Source organism: Fundulus heteroclitus, chromosome 15 (genome assembly GCF_011125445.2).
Source record: "Fundulus heteroclitus isolate FHET01 chromosome 15, MU-UCD_Fhet_4.1, whole genome shotgun sequence".
Lineage (NCBI taxonomy): Eukaryota > Metazoa > Chordata > Actinopteri > Cyprinodontiformes > Fundulidae > Fundulus > Fundulus heteroclitus.
Genome location: NC_046375.1, coordinates 21,356,148 through 21,378,824, shown reverse-complemented (window position 1 = coordinate 21,378,824; position 22,677 = coordinate 21,356,148). Strand labels below are relative to the sequence as shown.

The 22,677-nt window shown below is 41.8% G+C and overlaps 1 protein-coding gene across 2 annotated transcripts; it reads left to right on the top strand.

Moving 5' to 3' along the window:
• The first annotated feature begins 401 nt into the window (after window positions 1-401).
• On the top strand, window positions 402-18,963 carry LOC105930627 (serine palmitoyltransferase 2). Of its 2 annotated transcripts, none has more exons than XM_012868917.3 (12): window positions 402-693; window positions 4,274-4,468; window positions 4,814-4,968; window positions 6,767-6,915; window positions 7,236-7,360; window positions 8,207-8,300; window positions 9,617-9,722; window positions 10,105-10,324; window positions 11,122-11,248; window positions 15,900-16,035; window positions 16,169-16,298; window positions 17,352-18,963. In XM_012868917.3, the coding sequence occupies exons 1-12, from the start codon at window positions 550-552 to the stop codon at window positions 17,463-17,465; spliced, it is 1,695 nt and encodes a 564-aa protein (XP_012724371.2). In that variant the 5' UTR covers window positions 402-549; the 3' UTR covers window positions 17,466-18,963. The 2 variants fall into 2 exon arrangements, with proteins under 2 accessions (XP_012724371.2, XP_021175342.1); XM_021319667.2 differs by having other exon boundaries at window positions 4,253-4,468.
• The last annotated feature ends 3,714 nt before the right edge of the window (window positions 18,964-22,677 follow it).

Genomic DNA, 22,677 nt, shown 5'->3' with positions numbered 1-22,677 from the left:
GGGCGGTTGGCTATGCGCTAATTTTACTCCCAATGAAGAAAAAAAATACAGCTCCGATAAGGTCTCCTATGCTTCCATAAATTTGTTTATATATTGCAAACCACGTTCACTCTTATGTAATGTTTAACTCATTCCAGTAGCGTTAGCAGCAAGGGTTGTTCAGGTGTTTTAAAAGGTTACCACAGGTTAAGTGGGCTGAGCTTCATAACGTCCCACGCAAAACTAAGAGTGGGGAAAACGCAAGAGCTCTCACTGTGCTCCAACAGACGACGTGACAGCTCCAGTGGGAAACAACGCTGCTTTAGGGTTTCGGTCCTAACAAACCGCTGTTTGAATAGACGATCTTCGTAGTGGCTTCACGCCATTGGTCGACAACACCAACACAGGGGCGTGAATTTCCGGCAACCTCGGCGCGGTCACAGGGCAGTGTCGGGAGTGGGCGTCAAAATCCGTCTCCCCCCCCTCCTTATCTCAAATCCGACTCACGTTTTCAATCGCTACACAAGCGAGAGTCCGCTCAGTTCGCGAAATCTCGCCCCGGGGTTAAAGATGACGGAAAGCGCCGCGACGAAGCTGTTGAACGGCGACGCCTGCCGCCGGACGCTGAATAGGAAAAGCCCGAGTAAAAATGGCTACGTGAAGAACCACTGTCTATTCCAGCAGTCACAGAAGTGCCGTCGCTCCGGGGACAAGGTAAGGCCCAACCGTCACGGAGAGGAGACAGGAAGCGGGGGAATAGGACGGGCGTTGCTTTCTGTTGCACTTTTTATTTTAATATATATATGAATTAAAACACTGTCCGTGTTGTGTACGTTCACACGGCGTTCAGATAGCGGCTGCATTCTTGTGTGGGAGGTTCTTTTCCTGAGCAGCGCCGTGGAAAGGCGCGGCTGCGCGTCAGTTAGCGGTCCGTCGCTGCTAATATCGCAAAATTACAGCTAGCTTCTAAACACACAGGCGGCCTCACATATCAGCTGTGCCGAGTTTTCTGAACGCACAACATTTACATTTCCCCTCGTGACATGACAGGCAGCATTTTTTTTTTATAGCTTCAATTATGTAACTTTGCCTTTTGTTGTGGATCGAGAAACCTGATCAGGGATGATTGTAGTAGTGACTCCGCCACCTCCTGTAACTTTACACCCTGTTGTTTCCATAGTGTGTGTGTGTGTGTGTGTGTGTGTGTGTGTGTGTTAGACATGCTCTCTGTTTACTGACTGCCATTTGAAGAGGACCAGTGTCCTGTAGTGTTGCTGTAGAGGTGACGTCTGTTTCCAGGAGGGAGGAAGGGTCAAAGGGGGGTTGCTGGGTCTATTCCCTTCAGCTGGAGGTTTCCAGACTTTATAAAAGGGCGTGGTACCTCAAGGGTTTGGTTGAAACAGCAGAAATTCTTCACTTGGGTGTGTGTGTGTGTGATGGCTGAGATGGGTCTCTCTACTCCAAAAGAGCATTAAACACACATTGGGGGGGAATGTCATATTCCACAGCCTCAATATCTTGTAAGGGGGGGATTTCAACTCCCAGTTGTTTTTACCTCAGTCGGTTCCATGTAGGGCTGGGCGATGTGGACCAAAAATCAAATCTCGATATTTTTTGGGCTGAACGCCGATATACAATATTCATCTCTGTTTTTTTTCTTTCTTTCCAGAATGTCATTAAAAAAAAACAGCCATCTCTGAATCAAAGATTTATCCCAAATGTCTCACTGGCATGTTTTAACAAACAGCTGTTGGATAAATATGAGAAATGGCTGAAAAAGAACATACTGGAATGCGTAAAAGTAGGCCATCTCGATATAAACGTATAGTCCCATCTAATCTCTTTTTCTTTTTTTTCTTTATCTAGATATTTTCAAAATCTCGACATGCTGTCCAGCCCTGGGTCCATGTTGTCGCTACTGAGCTGAACAAAATGTCAGGTCTGCCTACTTGGAGTTAAAGGGAGAGCTAGGGTAGCCTTCACAACTAGCATACTACCGTGTGCAGTTGTGACCGGCGACGGGAAGTAGAAATGCACCGATCGCAGACTGTCGACTGATTTCTGTGCAGCGTTTTGATTTTTACGTAATCCTTGAAACGGCTTACTCCGAGTGTTCTTTAAAAACTAAAATCAGCAGCGTTCAAAGTCTTGGCGCAACATTGGGCTTGAAAGAGCAGTCAAAACAAAACTCAAAACAAACTTCCCAAAGTCTCTAATGCTGCGGCGTAGCAGCCTGAATAAACTACTTTTGAAAAAACTAATTTTTTTTTTTTTTAAACAACTCCTTGCAGCCTTCTCCTCTTCCCCTGACTTGATTTTTCCCACCCCAGTGACACTAAATATCAGCCCACTTTGAGTCTTCCTGCATTAAACGTAGTTCCACTTTTTGGAAGTACAAGCAGCAGTTTTTTAAACCACTTTTACATAAGGTGACGCAAAACTCTGATCTATTTCTAGTTTTTGCTAGCGGTTCTGTTTTTTAACGCTGGATATTTGCTTGGCAAATTCGGCGTAATTCTGACGCGGGAAACGAAACAAAAAAAAATTTTGGGATGTGGGAACCGGGAAGGAATGGAAACGATCCCCCACTTTAAAGTTCGGCCCGTCTTTACAGCGGCTCAGCATTTTGCAAACAAGACTTCTGGCTTGCTTGTTTATTGTCTGAGCTTGATCCCAGCGACGTGTGCTTACGCCATCAGCGTCTCCTATTGTGTAGGCAGCGTAATCTGATCGCCGCGTCTCCGAGATGCAGAGCCAGCGGGTGAAGGAGCGGCCGTTCTCGTCCTTTCTGTTCGGGGCTCTTGTAGTGGCCGGCTGACGCGTGACCTCTTGGATTTTAGTCTTTTTTTAGCGAACCGATGAGCCAATATGATGTGTAGGAGTTAGCTGCATTGCTTGTTATCTGCAGGTGTTAGAGAGGTTGAATCTGGTGACATTTTTCATAAACAGCCACTATGTATTTTATTTATTTTTTAGAATGCTTTGGAGATGGACCTGTTCAGCAGACTTTCCTAACGTACAAACAACACGTGCATCGCTCTTTCGGTTGCTCAGAGGCATTTCATCAAGAGGCATGACTAGTCACATGAGGAGTGGCTGCTTAGCTGCTGGCCGGAGCTGCTAATGAGTGACTCCGTGTTCAAGTAAAAAATCTCCCCAGTTCAGCTTGAAACTCTGCTTCCATTTCCTGATGCGGCTTTCGCCAGGGTGTGACAGAACGTCCGCTTTGCTGCAATCCAAGCTCAAAATCCTGTTGCTAAAAGGCAGTCATTTACAGCTCTGGGTTAATAACATTTTCTTTTTTTTTTACACTCCGTGACCCTTGTGTGCGACGGTCTCTGGGACTTTGTAAATATTCAGCGTAGTGTTGATTCGCCTCCTCGCTCTAAGATAAAGCGCCCTGCCGTTCCTCAGCACACGCGGAGCACGTACCCACCGACGTCTAAACTGTTATTGTTTTACAGTGGCCCGTCATTTCATGAGTCATCTAATCTCAACGCCGATAAATACTTGTCTTTTTTTTTTCCTTCCATATCTGACGTTTAATTAGTTTTTACGCCAGTCATTGCAATGAGTCTGGTTTTATTTATTTCCTCCATCAGGTGACTGATGATAAACAGGGCAAATTCTAGGAGTTATAACTTTTTTTTTTTTTCATCACGCCTATAAATAAGTAAATCAAAACCGAAAACTCCCATGTTTTTTTTTTTTTCTCTGCAAATGCATCATGTTCCTGATTCCTACGTTTTCTGTTGGATCTAAACCAAGCAAGCCCTTATCAAAAGACTGGTTGCACACTGGTACTTTTTGTCTTTGTTTGCTGACATTTATCAGCTGAATTAAGAGAAATCGTAAACAAAAACGTCTTGTTTGCGTGATCATTATCAGCCCAAACTGTTTAGCCCGAGCCACGTTATCTATACAGGCTTCTCATGATGTCGTACATGTTCCATGTTCTAGATAATTGTACTTATTTTTAGACCTTTTTATAAGGTTATTGTCCACACGTACCACTCATCCATCTAAAAAGAGTTCATTCATCCATCGACTTGCATTCGGAATTTCTTTTTTTTTCTCCTTTCAAATTCTGCCTTTACTTTTGGCCAGCGTAGAAGGAGGTGTAGTTAAAGCGGGAGATATTTTTGTATTAATACTTTAGTAGTTTAGAAAAAAGGACTGAGAGCTTTGGGGAAGTATGCAGATTTAGACCTGAAAAAGATGTGGGACTCAGTTCTAACGAGAGTTGTAACGGCCGCTTTGGGTTCACCCCCAGCTTTCCTTTCTTGTTCCCCAGAGGCAAAATGCCACTCACAATCCCAGTTTGTACAAGAAGCCCTTCGTGGAGTCGTTCGAGGAGACGCCTCTGCTGGTGGCCGTGCTCACCTACATGGGCTACGGCATCCTCACCGTCTTCGGCTACCTCAGAGACTTCCTCCGCCACTGGAACATCGAGAAGTGCCACGTGGCGAGAGAGAGAGACGAGCAGAAGGTAAAGCGCCTTTTGGCTGTGTAGAAAATCTCAGACGTCAAGAGTAGATGCCGAATATAGTGACTCTAACAAAAAAATAAATAATCCAGGCCTTCTATCAGTAAGATTTGGGTTTTATTTTTTTTTCCTGATAGGGTTGCTAAAACAATCTTTCTGTTAAGATCCTAAGCAGAGCCGCAGCTTTTTCAAAGCCAGCGTTCTGCCCGCGTTTCCTGTCTTAACTTTCACTCCCCGTTTATCTCCAACAGTAAATATTTCCTTTTGGCTTGGAGCAAAGATAACGCACAAAGTATGCGTGTCAAAATGTGAAGATAATCTCGGAACGCGTTCTCTCCCTCCTCCCAGGATTTTGTCCCCCTCTACCAGGACTTCGAAAACTTCTACACCAGGAACCTGTACATGAGGATCCGGGACAACTGGAACCGCCCCATCTGCAGCGTCCCCGGAGCCAAGATGGACCTCGTGGAGAGAGTCACCCACAACTACAACTGGACGTTCGAGTAGGTTGTTTCCTCGTGCGTTTCTGTTGATGTAAACTAGAAAGTTGACCCTTTTATTCGTTCATTTTCATTTAAATTCACGAACATTCCCCGTCGATCATCGTAAAGTAGGCCTAGCTGTGCTTTTCCCAGCATACGGTTTTCCAGTCGCTGTTTCCTGCCGCGATGACGCCACTCTGGCGTCACGCTCAGTGGTTGCTTAAGGCCCACCCTGAGCATCGTGTGAGTTTGGTTCTCATAAATGTGACGCAAGCTGTGATTCAGTTATTTTGTAAGCATCGGTATCTGTCACATGGCCTTTCATGGAAACGACATTTATAGAACAACCTTTAGCACATCTCATCCCTAAATGTGGTGACAGTGGCCTTTTGATCGGACAATCACAGCAGCAGGGAGAGAGCGGATGGGTGTGGTCACCTGTAATCAGATGTGCTAACTGAAGGAAATGAATGCTATGTGAGTTTCCAACACTAACATTGGTGAATGCTTGAAATATTATTAATGGAGTATCTCTTTCACAACAGCTAAAGGAAGCGTAGGGCATTCTTCACTGTTTATGTAGACAAGCTGCTCTGATAACGTTCTGGTTGAGTTATGCTTTCCTGTTTATCACCTTGCTATGACAGGCATGAGCAAGAGCGTCTGAAGTGCTTTATAGAATAAGTTACTGATGGTGTAGATGAAGATAAAGACAGGTAAAGCATAAACTAGAAAATAATAAACAAAGACACACCAATCCTAAATTTTGTAAAAGTCTGGTCGGCCATTTCTAGTTGTAGCTTATTTCAACTTTTCATTTGTTATTATAAAGAAGTTATTTTTCAGAAACCACTCAGTTACAGAGCTCTCTGTCTCCTAAGACCCCAAAAAGAAGTACAAGTATGGTCAAATCCTCCAGGTTATGGGTCCTATATAAGATATTTTTCTACAAAGTCATTAATCAAACTGTTTCCAATTAAATCTTAAATGGGCAAACAAACTGCAATCTATTTTTATGTGTCTTATTGTTAAATCATTCATTACTTATTACAGTTTTAAGCCGATGTTTGTCAGGGTCTGTCATACATTTTGAGCACAGACTAAAGGACCTTTTTTAAGGAGTCATGTAATTGTTTTAATGAATGAATGCATAGTTTAACATTTACAGCTCTGCTGATTTAAAAAGGAGTCTTCTTGTGTTACAAAGCAAAGAAGTAATTACGGAGTAGACATTTTTGTCGTCGTATGAGCGATTTCTGCAGTTGGAATGACTAAAATCAGGATATTCCCTGTACTATAGGTACACCCTTAACTGTTAGATACAAAAAATGACCGACACAATAGGATTCTACCAAATTTTAAAACAGAACGGCTTTGCTGCAACATCTTAAGCTCCCTGTCTTCTTTTTGGCATCTATCTTCCTGTTTTACCTGCCTGAATAAAAAGCTGCTGAGTCACGTCTGTGAAAAATGCAGTTTTTGTTCTTATAAAAGCTTCCTATGTCGTCATGCTTTTAAAGCCCCAGTGGTTCTGAAAATGGCTCAGTCTTCCTCCTGCAGTAACGGCTTCCTGACTGAAGAGTGTTGCCGTTAGTCCGAGATCTAAACATTTAGGTATAGTGGCTCAACAGATAAAGCGAAAGGTTTCAGCCGGCTGTTTACTGTAAGCGTAAAACCATCATTATTGGCCGATATCATGGTACCTCTGGTAATTAAAGCAGGCGGCTCACACTCTGAAGGTTAATGGGGCTAATGACCAAGGGTCCATGTCACAGTTTTTTAACCCAGCTTTTTATTTTACTTTATTTTTATTTTTTAGGCACACCGGCAAGGTGGTGAAGGACGTCATCAATATGGGGTCGTACAACTACCTGGGCTTTGCTGAGAACACCGGCACTTGTGCTGATGCTGCCATTGAAACCACACAGAAGTATGGCGTCGGAGTGGGAAGCACCCGCTCTGAGATGGGTAAGGGCAGCAACCTGTGACTGCCGCCGTTTGTTTTTGTTTTTTTGAGGAAAATAAAATTGGCTTTAAAATGTCTTTTTTGACAGCTGCTCCATCAGTTTTTTTTGATGGCAGTCATCAAGTTTAACCCAGGACATAGTCCGGTTCAGGCCTATTTGAAATAAGCAGCTCCTTATTTGTAGAACCTCGGGTCAGTTTTGCATTGGACTAAAGTAAAGCCCACCGAATTCTTCCCTTTTTATCAGGGTTTCTGTCTGACGGCAGCAAATAAAAGGGTGCAGAAGACAACTTGGGTTAAAACTGAGCACGCTCTTTTTAAGGCAACCTGGATATCCACGAGGAGATGGAAGAGTTGGTTGCCAGATTTCTGGGCGTCGAGTCGTCCATGACCTTCGGAATGGGCTTCGCAACCAACTCCATGAACATTCCTGCTCTCACTGGGAAGGTGGGGACTTTTGGTCACTTCCTTTTGTTTTTTTGTTCTCTGACGAACCTTGCGTAACTCTTCCTTTTGTTCGCCTCATGTGTTTTTTTCCCCTAACCAGGTATTGAAACGTACTTCCAGTAACCACTTTACTGTTGAGGAAAAGCAGCTCTCCCGCCTGTGTATATGTATTTTTATTAAAAATATTTTCAGCAGTGAGGCCAAACAGGAAAGGTTCAGGCTGTTCTACAGCGCAGCTGCTTCCGGATTTTTACTGGAGAGGGCTGATGTCTGGCTATTTAGCCGAATCTCGGTTATCAGCGGTCATCATCATAGTTTTTCTTCTTCCCCATTGTTGCTTTTACAGGACTCGCTGTCACTCAGAAGTGTACAGAGTGAGCCGATATAATCATTTCCTGACAGAAAACAAATGAGGAACAATTAAGACTCATAGTGAGGATCAAAACAGACAAAGGTTTAAGTCACAGAGGGTTCATAGAAGCTCAGATGTGTATTATGCAACAAGTGTTTTTGTTCTTTGGCCACGGGACGTTACGTAAACTGAACCCTTGCTTTTGTAGAATGTTTGTTTGCTTTTTAGATTAATTTCAATAGCTTTTTTTTTTTTTTTTTTCGGGATTCTAGTCCCTCACAGGCTTTAAAGATTAATCATTGGAATCCCATAACATACATGTATTGTTGACCACTGCATTTATTACATTTCTTTTTGCCATGCAAAGTAAAAAAAATATGGCTCTGTTTTTAAGCACAATAGCCTAGATTAGCATTAATCACGAACAAATGTCTGAATGTCGATGCAAAAGATGGTGTAGTAAAATCCAGGTGGTTTCTTTCATCTCCCCGCAGGGTTGTCTCATCCTAAGCGACGAGCTGAACCACGCCTCTCTGGTGCTGGGCGCGCGGCTGTCGGGCTCTACAATCCGAGTCTTCAAACACAACAGTGAGTGGCTTCTCACGCAGACAAAACGTCACACTGAATTAAGAGTCCAGCCAAAGTGTGTAGAAATGCTTACATTTTTGGATTAAATGCGTCCTTTCGACACCGTTCGACGATTAGCCGTGAAAGGCTGTCTCCAGGTGGCTGGTTAAACACATAATGAGATGGGCGTGTGTAGGTCTCTGCGTGTTTTTACATTATTCTGACTCGCCCGGCAGAGTCTGACTCTTTCACCACATCATTGTGGAACAGATTTATCTTTAAAATGTGGCTTACGTTTGTATTCATCTCCTAGAGTCAATACTTTGAAGAAGAACCTTTTGCTGCAGTTTTAACGGCAAGTCTATCAGGATGTTTCTACCCTCTAGCTAGTAAGGCGCATCGATCGACTGAAGGTTCTGGTCATTGTTCTTTGCTAAATACCTGAAGCAGTGGGGAATGAATTTAGGTTTAGACTTCGACTAGGCCTTTCTGACACAAATCTGCTTTGATCTAGCCATTCCACTATAGCTCTGGCTGTATGTTTGTGGCCATTGTCCATTTTTCTTTCTTTATTTTATTTTTTTTACAATAAAAAACTTTTCAAATAACCAATTATTCTAACCCCCCCACAAAAGAAATAAAACTACTTTTTTAGTTTTTAAATGTCACCAATGGAAATTTTCATTTTAAAGTATGAATTCTAAGTATAAAGTCTAAAGTATAAAGCCTCTGGCATGACAAAATGAATGCATTTATTTACAAATAAAAGGGCCTTCATTTTCACAATGATGGGACATAACTGGAAATGAACAAATAGTTAAGATTAGTAACATTTTAATACATAAGAATACAACTTTAGAATGAGTTGTATTTTGGAACCACGTCAGCCTGGTTCCACATATAGCGTAATCTTTTAGACGGTTAACTTCTGATCTCGTCTGACCAGAGCACTTTCTCCCACACGTTTGCCGTGTCCTCTACTTGTAGCAAGCTCTTAACAGGAATTGTTACAGCTCCGTTCATCCATGGTGGTCGGACTTGTGCTTTGCAAGAGTAAAAGTGGTCCTGATTCTCCCACCGGAGCTGTGGGAGTCTGCAGCTCCCCCAGAGTTACTAAGAGCCTCTTGGTTGTCTCTGTGATAAAAGCTCTCCTTCCTTAGCCTGGACAGTTTAGACAGACCGGCAGCTGGGCCGGACGCTTTCCATTTCCAGATGATGTTACTGTCAGCCCTCCTAACCTCAGTAGTTTAAACCCAAGTTTTGACAAATCTTCCGATATGCAAAGGCCATTTAAGACTTTTTTTTTTTTTTTTTTCCCCACCTATTCTTCTCTGTAGACATGCAAAGCCTCGAGAAGCTGCTGAGAGATGCTATTGTGCATGGGCAGCCCAGAACCCACAGACCCTGGAAGAAGATTCTTATTGTAGTGGAGGGCATTTACAGGTATGTAAGCGCACCAGTTCGGTAATTAAGTTGGCTTAATGAGGTGTTGCCTGGCTTTAATCTGAAGGTCAAAAGTTGTTTTTTCTTTTTCTTTTTCTTTTTTTATTAACAGACAAATAGTTTTTAGACAGATTGCGATGTAAATGACGTAACCATGGCATTTCATTGGCCTTCCTAAAGTAGTAAATACCTTAAATGTGTTTAAAGTCCCAAGCTGACAGAACTGAAACCGCAGCTTTCTAGGGTAGCGCCTCTAATCGCTGGTATCGAATAATATTCCATTTCAAAAAGAGGGGGAAAATGCCACCCTGATTAAAAAAAATGTCACTGTTTATTTTATGTTTGTTGATGACATCGAATGTATTTCTTTAAAATCCCAAAGCATGGAGGGGTCCATCGTGCGTCTGCCTGAGGTCATCGCCCTGAAGAAGCGCTACAAGGCGTACCTGTACCTGGACGAGGCTCACAGCATCGGTGCTCTGGGACCCGGCGGCAGAGGCGTCGTGGACTACTTCGGCCTGGATCCCAAGGACGTTGACATCATGATGGGAACGTTCACAAAGAGCTTCGGGGCGGCTGGCGGATACATTGGAGGCAAAAAGGTTGGCGCTTATACGTCTGCTGGCGTAATGCTTCATTCATACCAGAAACCTAAATAGTTTACCCATAGAAGTAGACGACGTAAAATCTGATTGTAATAGTTTAAGCGCTTAATCATCGTCAGCTGATTGAGCAGTTTTCATGGTGCGTCACTTAGTGTCGGTTCACGCTGTTGCGCAAACACAGGAAATCCGCCTTCTTTTTTTATTTTTATTTTCAAACTCTCTTCTTCCTGTCATTGTTATCCCTTCAAGAAAAAATGCAGACCAGATTTAGTTGTTTCACAGTAAAAATACAGGAATTTTAATACACTTGTCTTTTGATCAGAAATAGGATCTGTGTGTCTTAAGCTGAGCACGATCAAAGGTGGACCAACTGTCAAACTATGCAGCTTCTTTTTTTCTTTTCTTTTTTCAACAGACTAAAGGTATCAAAGTTCATTAACTATTTTGAAGATTTTTTTTTTTCTACTTTGAGAAATTTAAACATTAAAATTTTGAAATGGATCTAACATACTGTAGTTAATTTAAGGTAGGTAGATGCCAACCAAACCTTAATGCCCAATCAGAAGCCATTGTTGGCTTTATTTCATGATTTGGGGAGTCGAGTGAACCCTGGTAGTGTGTGTGAGCATTTTCAAGGTGCATTGTTGGTACTCAAATTTTCTAGAACTGTGATTAAAATCTAAAAACTTTGGTTGGAAAAAGTTGCGGTTTTTGAAAAGGAAAAGGCTTTGGAAGCATTATTTTTAGATATTAAATGTCACGTAAAAAACTAACTTCAGTGATTTCCCTGACAGGAGCTGATCGACTACCTGCGCAGCTACTCTCACAGTGCTCTCTACGCCACCTCCATGTCCCCTCCTGTGGCCCAGCAGATAATCACCTCCATGAAGATCATTATGGGAGAAGATGGAACCACGCTGGGTACGTGCCAAAATCACTATTGGGGGAAAAATTAATCCAAACCCACCTTTTTGGTTTTGTGTAATATATAGAAAACAATAAAACATTTATCATCTAGAACAGTGTGGAAAAAAAAAAAAAATCGAAAAGATGATGCAACCTCAGAACAGACAATATATACAGTAAGTACAGTGATATTAAAGGTAGAATGGATGACTTTTTTTTTTTTTTTTTTCTGGAAATGTTGCTAAGAAATGGTCAGATCAGTTTTTGAATATTTGCACAAGACCACCCTACCTGCTCTTCCTGATTCTCAGAGGGATCGCGTGAAATATTATCATCTCCCCGGAGCTCAAAGATCGTCCACCATACCTTTGAGGGCCTGAACTTAATAAGCAGCAGTTGGGTAGTTTACCAGCTTGTTGCATGACGCTGTGCTGCAGTCTGATTCGATTATTGATCTGGTAGTAATGTCAGGAGTTCGGTCTCCTTTTTCTTCAGCGGCCCTGAAACAGATCCTGGCCAATTCAGTGGTCCTCTCATCTCCCTTCACTGTCTTCTACAGGGCCTTCTTGTCACCCACAGGGCTGATAGAGTATCATCTTAAAGGTATATAGCCACATTATATGCCTATTAAAAAAAGACCAAAAACCATTTGATCTTGATAAAATACGGTTATCTACACCAATCGTCCTTCCTCACAGTGTATTGATTGTCCTTTTTGAGGCTTAAAATAACCCCGGCACAGGGCATGATGATCAGATATAAACAGATATGGCGCCGTCTAACGGCATTGCCACAGAACTATCAGAAAGCATAATAATAAATAAAATTAAATCACTATTAATAATTATGCCGAACCGAGCCTGACCCTCTGCAGTGCCTCGCTGTAAAGAGGCAGCTCAGCGTAACCGAAGACCAACGAGTTATTAACTAAATACATCGATCTACGGCAACGCTGAGAGCCTCATATCAGAACATCACGGAGAAATTAATTTCTCGTTTATGAATGCAAACAGGGACATAGCACTAAGGTAAGAACCAGTCAATCAATCTATTTATAATGTTTTTTTACTTAAGACTGTAGAGGCTAAGAAGAGCATTGCTATTACTATCAGTATAAAGAAGGACTTTTGCTCAAGTCAATCAACTCTGCGGTCACATCCTGGTAACTTAGCTTTAGCGTCCGTTTCAGTGAACACCAACATACTGTATTCCCAGCACTGTTCCAGCCTTTTCCCTTTTGGAATCATATTTTTTGCGTTTTTTGTTTACTGGATCTTGGACCATTGTTCCCATTACTTAGCTGGGAGATGCTAATAGCCATTAGCTGCACACACGCAGTGTCGTACTTCTGTTGTTATTGTAAATAAACATGAAGGGCTTTATTAATAACAAACTGAGCAAAAACAAAGCATTAAACGGCAAAATAACAACTAATCAGCCAGCAGGAAGTGATAACCTTACATAAAAACTTTGTATGCAACCAGAGTGCGTTACTGACATATAAATTTAAAAAAATTCATAACGTGGCTATGCACCTTTAAGATCATCAGATACCACTCATTACATATTGCCAGGTGGTGGAGTGAGGTAGTTTGTGATCGTTCATCCAGACTATATGATAAAAACATTTCTTTGCCATCCAATACAATAAAAGATCATCCCTGTCATTTTGATTTTATTTTAAAAGTTTCTTTTACAGCCTTGAATTGTTAAAAAAAATGTTTGGTAAAACCCCTGAATTAAGTATTTTGTATTTGTATATATCTATACCATATTAGACTGAGGTTCATGCTTTACTATTTCATTTCATCTGAAATATGCAAGAGTTTAAAAAACGTTTGATTTTTGTTGCCGCTAAACCTGTTGCAGTTGTTTGATGTGACCACAAGATGGCGGTAAAACCCTGTTTTACATTAAAGCGTGCAGACCAGAGGCTGAGCCGTTGCTACTCAAGCCAAAGCATTTTGTTTCTCTCGGTTCCCATGAGCTTCGCCAAACTCACTGGCAAACAAAAGTGGTTGGGCAGCTTTATGAATAAAATAAATAATTAAGACGTCTGTGATCTTCACACATATTAAACTATATATCAGTATAGTCAAATTAAATGTAAAGTTCAATAAAATTGTATCTTTTAGTTAAAACTTGACTTTTAATAAATGCTGGGTTTTTTTAAAGTCATGTTCTTGGCCCATTTCCTGAGCCCTGACAGCTTTTTCTTCTTAAATTTACCACCTTTTCGTTAATCCTAAACCCAGTAGGACCCTTCTTTGTTTCTTTGTTCGGCTTTTGGCCCGGCTGCTGGAAAGGTCTTTGCCTATTCCCTTTTATCACTTTCACATGTGTGCTTGTTTTTTTACTTTCACACTGTGGGTGCAAAGCAGCATGAGGCCTCAGGACCAGAGGCCTCTGCAGACCCGACTCGGCTGGACTCTTCTGCACAGCCAAATAAATGACCCAAGTCTTGTTATTCTTTCTGGGCGGCACCCCCTTTACCTTTTGCCAAGCTTGATTGATTCATCCCCCCATCCAAAAGCCGATCCTAGATCAGGTTACACCGCTTTCAAGCCGTGCGGTTGATAGGTACAAGAAAAACAACTCCTGCTGTAACCTTTGTAGTGTTCTCTTCCTGGTGTGCCACCAGCTCCTCTTTTGTGTCATTTCCAAGAAGAGAAAGCCTGACCTTGCGGCAAGCATATTGGCTCGACAGGTTTTCCCCGCGGAAGAGTAACGGCGACAGTATGATTAGTTGCAGCTCAGTCACTGTTTGCAATTCAAGCCTTTGAAGTTTCAGATGCTGACACAGAGTCAAAGTGACAGTTGAGCTGCCTGTTAAAGGCCTGTTGGTTTCCATATGTTGCAAACAAAGGGACACCAAAACACATGCCTGAGTTGAGATGGACGCTTTGATTAAACATGAATGGGACGAGGAGGGCAGAAACGAGGTGGTCTGTGTTCTGAGGCCGAAGCGTGTGAATGTGAAGTTCTTCTCGGCCAACGGATCACCCTGTGCCAAGAATACCTGTGGATTTCTTCACAATGGAAAATATGTGTGGGTAAATATAAAGCCAGAGGTTGTTGTGTCTCAGGTTGCTTTGAAGCTTCGCTGTTTCTAGTCTGGTGTTTTTGAGCGCAGGCAGGCAGGCAGGCAGGCAGGCAGATGTGTGTTGCTGTTGCCACTCTGTGGCATATGGCTGTTTGTTTGGTTAGGATGCTATCCCTCTAGGCCTGGTCTTAGAGTTCAGCATGTGACTCTACTGTGTGTGTCAGTTTTTTTTCTTTTCTTCCCTTATAATAAATGAGGGTCGACATAAATATTTCATATGGTTTTGAATTTCTTTGTTGTTGAATTGACCTCTTACATGAAAAACTGAGGCATGGATTTAATTTTTCAATCTGGGTCAAACATGCTGAAAAGCAGGCCTAATAAAGCGGCTTGCAAAAAGTATTCACACCCTTTTCCTTTATTGACCACTCAGCGCGGTTGGACTCGATATTCGGGGGTTTCCATTAGGAGCAGTTCTATGATACCATCCCCTTTTTTAAAAATATCATCTCACTATAAATTTTATATAGTGAGATTGAATGATATGTGTCTGGGCTCAGGGCAGGGATGGCGACAAGAATATTTTTACATCTGCAGCAGTCCAAAAACAAGTCCAGTACTCCTGCACTCTGAGCCGGCAGCTAGCTTCCACACTGCAGTGACCCATTTCTTTCTTAAGGGCGCACCTTCACTGAAAGTTGTCTTGTTGCTCCTGAGCTGGATGCAGTTTGTTGCACAGGAAGCTAAACATTTGTTCAGACATCCTGAAGTTCTGCAGCGCGCCGTGCGTCCGTAAAACCAGGGACGGTACCGTCGCACTGCTGGGAGGATTATATAAACATCCAGACCAATGGGTTTCAGCAATAAATGTTCAACAGGACAGCCATACATGCTCCATTAACAGATGCCTCCAACCATGAAGCTGTTGTACGCTGGGCTTATTGTGTATATGACCACTGTACCAAACTAGCATTAGCTACCATTAGCTTAGCCTCACACGTCATCTAGCTCGTACCCTTCAGGTTGATCCCGCTCTGTGTTTCTTCTTGCCACCCGCACATTAATTCATTAATTTATTTTTATCGGGTTCTAGGACCACCTTGCTATGTCAACAGAAAATGGCCCGGGCAGTGTAGGGCCGAGCAGAGTGGGTACAATTGGGAAAAGGGCCATTAGAAGCTCCAAAGCTTTTGAGGCTGGGGTGGAGGTTCTTCGTCTATCAGGACAACATCCCTAAACGTACAGCAAGAGGTACAAATGAAAACGTCATGTTGGAACGACCCATTAAGAGTCCTGACCTAACCGAGAAACTGAGAATCTGTGGCAAGACCTGAAAGCTGCTGTTCTTACGGTCTACACAAAAGTCCGACTGAGCTTTTCGGGTAAGGAAAGGCGGGTTACTTCAGTCTTTAGACTAGAAATGGCCCGGTACAATGACCTTAAATCAAAATAACATGGTTTCACCGTACGGCATGATACCGTGGCCTTTGAGCAGAACTGTTCACTTTGACCTGATTTTGTAGTAGGCCTGGTACTTTAGTGTCCACTCTTTTCCCGACTTGAAATGCTGGTTTGAATGTGACGGGAAGATGGAAATTGAGTGTCCCTCTCTATGTTTTCTAGGAGCCGATCGCCTCAAACAGCTTTCAGAGAACACCAACTACTTCCGCAGAAGACTCCGCGAGATGGGTTTCATCATCTACGGCAACGATGACTCGCCCGTTGTGCCCCTGATGCTGTACATGCCTGCCAAAATCGGGTAAATGGTTCAGTTTTTAATCCTTACTAAATCAAATGAAGTTGATTTAGTTAAAAAAAAACGCCATGTACCAACAGGGGATCTAAAACAAAATGTTAGTGAAAATGAAGTTTGCATATTTCTTGTCTTTCAGGGCTTTCGGCAGAGAGATGTTGAAGAGGAACATTGGCACCGTGGTTGTCGGCTTCCCAGCGACGCCTATCATCGAGTCAAGAGCACGCTTCTGTGTTTCAGCTGCTCACACCAGAGAAATGCTCGATACAGTAAGTCGATCATAAGCGGCCGCTGAGGAGAGATGGTGCTGTAGGCTGCTTTAGAAATGTCCTTTCAGATTGGAATGACACGTAGTTTAAGTCCAGTCCTCCTCCTCCTGAACTCTACAGTCACAATACCTATTTATGCAGACAGTTCCATATTGGGAGAGATGATCCCCCTTCTCTGAGTGCATATTAGTGAAAAAAGATGAAGGTTAAAGTGGGCTTTTATTATCACAATAGGGCCTGTCTTAATTTACCAGTCAGAAAAACTTGTTCAGACAAATGTTTTCTAAAGAGCTTAACTACGGGGACAGTATGTATGTGCATTCTGCTTCCTATAAAAAGAGCAGAGATACAAAGAGCCTAATAAAGAAAGTGAAGAGCGCCTCATGGTGGACTATATAATCTGGATTCTTGACCTTCTCTTACCTGAGTACATTCTAAATATCTTACCATGATTTGTAGTCCTTGGGTTGCCTTCTCACTAGAGTTACCAAAAAAAATAAAGATCACTTCAAACCTCTTTTTTATTTAAATCACCTGCAAGGCCAAAAGTCTTTCAAGATTACTGCAAAGCGTAGACAGATTTTTATTAAGTCGCTCCGTTCCTTCCGCAGACACTTCATTTATCTGTCCGGGGAGCACATCGGCACCGTTTGTAATCGTCCGTTTAACGGGCATCTGCCTTCTTTTGTGAAGCAGACAGAGGAGCCGCTTTTTCCGTCTTTGGAAAAGCCAGCCCTCTCTGTTCCTCAAAGCATGGAATCAGGAAAAAAAGAAAGAAAAAAAAAGGTCAGGAGGAAGGTAAATTGTTTCCAGGTGCCCTGCAGTGTGTTGCAATACTGATAGGGTCTCTGTTGGAAAGAAGTGTGGGGGGGGGGGGGGGGAGTTTTTGTTCAATGCTGTTTTTGTTTGTTACAGTGAGCCTTCTGTTCACCTTTCACCTCTACTTTCCCACTCGTGACATGTCCAAACATCCTTACCTGCGTCTGACTGGAGCAAACGGAGTCTCTTTGAACCGTTATTAATCTAAATCTCCTGCTTCCTGTTTCTTTTAAGGCACTGGAGGCCATTAGTGAAGTGGGCGACCTGCTGCAGCTGAAGTACTCCAGACGGGAACAAGCTCTTTCCTCTCTGGGATGGATGGCTGAAGAGAGCCTTCTCCAGGACTGAACCAGCTCCGTCTGTCCTCCTTCACCCTCACTGTACACCACATCCCTTTTTTATATATCCGTTAGTCTAATAACACTTCCTCGTACCTCGTTTTTGCTTTGAGCCAGTCTCGCCACTCGGCTGCTCTGTAGCTTCTTCTACGAGACGCTCGCGCACTGCAGTCTGTGACCTGTCCCGCTTATTCAGCCTCACCAAAATCGACAACGCATCCAAGGCTGCAAACTGCTCCCACAGCTTTTTTTTTTCTCACTTGCTCTCACGTCATGTCTTAATCCTGAACGCACAGTGAATATATGTTTTATTTGTGCAATATAAAAAGAAAAAAAAAGTTGAGATTTCAAGAAGGCTTTAGCAAAGTAGGCAGAGGTGTATTTTGAGCACTTGTAGGGGGGAGGGGGGGTCCTGATCTCAGACTATTGTATGTGGAAAACATGATGTATGTAAATATTATTTATCACAATGGTTGTAATTCTGCCCTATAGGGGTAGCACCCAGACCTCAAAGACAAGCGTGTTATTTCGCACATGATCCCCGTGTTGCTGATCTGATTGCTCCCCACCGGTCACCTCTTTATGCAGAGTCTTTTTTTATTTGTTTCCCTAACCAAAGGTTGCATATGTATAGATATATTTTCTACCATTTTTCTTGAAATGCAAAGCAGATGTTTCCAAAAGAAAAGAAAAAAAAGAACACACACACAGAGAACGGGGCGGAAAAAGAAAATCCAGGGAACAAGACTGACAGATATTTTTTTACTGCTCATTTTCTATTAATAGTCTGCGGCCTATTTTACTGTTTACACCTGCACTCAAACGTTTGAGCCTAGTGTCTTTAACATTTCTCTAAGGCGATGAGCTACATGTGGTGATTTGTATGTTTTTGTTTTTTTTTGTTTTCCATTTCTGCTCACTGAAGTGCTTTTACGCGAACGGCTGATCAGAGCATGACGACACGCTGTAACTTCAATCTGTATGCATGACGATGCTGCTTCCCAACTCATCCGATGTACAGAGCAATTTATTTATTTAAAAAAAAAAGTTATTATCTTTTTGTCTGTTTTTTTTTTTTTTAAAAGGCAGCTCTAAAATGTGCTACAGTTGAGAGGATATATATTTTAATCAGTTACATGTATTAACATTCGCACTCTACCGCTGAGAGGCGTTTTTAAATGCCTGAATGACGCTGGTAGGAACGTTTATCTATCTATAAATATATATGCATACTCTGAATGTTTTTTTTATTTATTTTTTTTTCACCATGATTTAAATTTTATGTTGATCCTCTGAAAACAGCATTGCATAGTCGCCTTGCTTTCAGTCTGTAGTTGTAGTTTTGGTCTCAGTTTTTTTTCGGTACACTGTCCACTGTCCAGCATTTCTTTGTGTTTTCATGTTCCATAACTACTGATTTCAACTTAAGGGGGCGGTTGTTGGTCAGACAGTCGTGTATTGTTTGCCAATGTGTCCGTTAATGCCGATAAAACTCTACAAACATCAAAGGCTTTGTTTTCATTTCGCATCTTTTTGTCCTCCTTGCATTCATTATGCACTATAGTGACATTTTTTTTTTGTCTGATGCATTCCAACCTCATCATTTAATGGTGTGAGCTAAAAATCTGGAAACATAACCTCAACGGAGTTCTCAGAAAAAGTGCTCTGAGAAAGAATTTTCATCTCATGAGAAGTTTCCCATCAACCTTGCTGTCGGTTACAGTTGCACGGCTAAAATTATTCAACCCTTAAAATAGGTTTGTTTGCAATAAATAGATTACTCAGGAGCAGCTTAAATTGTTAGAAACGACTAATAGTACCGGGATTTTGTCTAAATTCAGCTCGACGCCTTCAACCTCCTGGATAGACTTCCTCATGAGGGCAAACCAGGCGTGGTCTCCAGCACCAGGGCGTCAGGAGCTGCAGGTTTGAAATATGGCAAAGACAAGAGAATGGGACACAAGAGAGGAACCTCTTCAATTTTTTTTTTGTGTATCTGCTCTGTCTTCTCTAACCCCCAGTTGGTTGAGACACAGGGCAGGTCACACTGTACCTGGTTCTGCTGGAGGTGTTTCCCGTCTCGTTAATGGGGAGTTTTCCTCTCCACTGTCGCTTCATGCTTGCTCAGTATGAGGGATTGCTGCCAAAGCCATGGACAATACAGATGACTGTCCCTGTGGCTCTACGCTTTTTGATGAGGAGTGAATGCTGCTTGTCAAGACTTGATACAATCTGGTGGGTTTCCTTAGACGGGAAACTTTTTGACCAAACTATAATCTGATCCAATCTGTATACTTTGATTGAATTTTACTTTGTAAAGTGCCTAGGAATTGACATGTATCGTGAATTGGCGCTATATAAATTGAATTGAAAGACAAATGTTTCAAAGGATGTTCCTAGAGATGGAGGTGGAAGTGTAGTTTCCAAGTTGAAAGGAACAGAGGTTATGCCACCTGGACGAGGCAGGTTTTCATCTCACCTTTAAACAAGAAAATTAACTTAAATCACACCAAGGCTTGGTTTCATAGGAGGCCCTGGAAGATGCTATAGTGGTCGATACAGTTGTCTGACTTGAGACTTCTGGAAAATCCCTGGTGGGATTTGAAAAAAAAAGTGGCTGCAGTACACCAGCATAAGACAAGAAACGAACTGGAGGCCTTTCCCTGTGAGGGTCAGGCGAAGATTCCTCAGGAACTGTGCCAGAAGCTGGTGCCTGACCAGTGGTCACCTTTGCAGCAGGTCATGACAGCGAAGGGGCGCTCTAGTACTAGAGATGCTTGTCCTGAAGGGCTGGAACAATTTTGAGAGTCCAGTAGTTGTTAAAAGCAACATTAAGCGTTTAATTAGGAAGAAACACTTTAATTTTGAGCTCCTGTAATCATTCTTATTTCATTTGGTTATTGCAAACAGCTGCTGGTTTGTATATTTTACCAATAAAACCTCCAGTGGGTGTTGCGTCATTTTAGTGTGACCGTGAGTCTCGGCTTTTCTGCATGCAACATTTTTTTTTTCTTTTCGTTTTTAGCTACCATTACATTTACTTCCTAAACTGCTAAATGTTGTGACCACTGGAAACCGATCAGCCACTGTTGTACTCAGAAGTGTTTTCAGGCGGATGATCAGCCGGTTAGAGGATCCAGCAATGCCGTGATGTTTATGAAACATGCTGCTAGAAAACTGTGCCAAGAAAATAAAAATTGGAATCCAGTTTTGAATGGGTTTTTTTTTTTTGTTTGTTTTTTTGTTGTTTACCATCTGCAGTTAAACGTTTAGAGCTAAAATGGCAAATTACGAAGGACAAGTCGTTGACATTCTGACAAAAGCACCACCTTTTAGTTTTATGGAGCAGGAAAAAAATAAAAGGTGCAGGGCTTTACCCATCGGTTTAACATTTTAATTGGTTTTAAGAAGGTTTAAAACCAATTTAAGGTACAAAAGCGCATAATAGATTTTTTTTTTTTTTTTTTTTAAAAACATGCTTAAGTGGAAACGTTGGTGTGTTTACATGATGCCAACAGGGAATCTTATCAGCAATGATGCTCAGGAAGCTATTATGGCTGCACATAAATCTGGAAATGGTTAAAAGACCATTTCCAAAAGAAAAAAAAAAAGCACAAAGTTCTTCATTCCACAATGACAAAGAAAGGATTTTTCTGGACATGTTCAACTGTTTCCACCTGTCTCAGAAGTGGACAACTCCGTGAATGCCCCTCATGGTCAGTGCGATGCTCAGAGATGTTACAAAGAACACTCCCTCTTAGACTTCACAGGCCTCATTTAGCACTTTAAACCTCTGTGTTCACTACAGTACCGTTAAAAAGATTAAACAATCTTGTTTGGAATGAAGAAAGTCTTAAGAGTTATCTGAATCAAACGCAAGACTTTTTGGACAGTGTCCTTCAGAGCGATAAGACCAAAGTAGCGATGAATATGAACGAACAAATATGAACCAAACAAGATATTTCAATGTCAAAGTCAAGATCCAAAACCAACTTCAAACGGTGTTGAGGAACCCTAAAAGAGTTTTCCAGACATGAAAAAAAAAAAACGTAAACTGGAACAATTTTATCGAGAGCCGGTCAAATACCCAAACATCAGTTTGAGAGATTTACTTAGTTGTACATAAAATACACTTCGAATAGCTGCTGTGAAAGAGGGCTCTGCAGGCTACAGAATGGTGCAGGCAGATTTATTTTTTTATTTGTGAAAGAAGTAAAATTTAAGTTTTAGAATCTGCTAAAGTACCGTCCTGAGGTGTCAGTCCTTGACCTTTATCACATTGTTTCACGAATCCTTCTATGTGTCGTATTGTGATTTAACGTGACAGATCACAAGAACAAAAAAAATACATACATAAATGCGAAGTGATAGGAAAGTGGTTTATGGTTTTCAGACATGGTTTTAATGTTTGTTTTTTTTTGTAAATAAGAATCTGAAAAATGTGTCAGGTATTTTTTATTCAACCCATTTCAGTGGATACTTTCCTTCATAGGACAGGATTTTGTATACTGAGGATAAATTACGTGTTTGTACTATTTACTGATTCGATAACTTTTGAATGCAATTAGTGACACTGGGTTTTATTTTAAGGTTCCTGAGTAAAGGGGGCTGATAACAAATGTACGACACACTACAATGAATGGAGCTACAAAGAACGGCTGAAACCGAAGCTAACCACTAAGCTATACACTAAGCTAACCGCTAAGCTAACTGGATACATAAACACTAGAAGTGCGCATGTGCAGGCAGCAAGCGGAAACTAACACGGAACGTTCACGCACCCAGGTGTTACGTGAGGGCGTCAGAATGATTGGCATATGGAACCATAAACATAATATAAGACATCTTATTTTATGTCTATGTATGGAACAACCAATAGGTAAGGTGATACCCCAGGAACCTGGGGGACAGAGGGGGTTGAGAGCAGAACCAAAGCTCTGACCAATCAGTGCCCTTCGGTGTGACTGACTGATTGGTCAGAGTTTTTACAGGCCTGCCGCTCCCACAGAGATCAACATTTTTAACCTCCTTTTTCTAAATACATAATGTATTGACTACTTTCAGGATGGAAGGACCATTTCAGCCAGTATAACAAAAAGTGTTTCTGAGCCGGATTACCAACTATAACTTTAAAGAAGGTCAGCTCTGTTTTGGGGACCCATCTAGAACTTCTGGAGATGGTTGCACAAAGAGGGATTCTTCATAAAATGAAAAACATTATG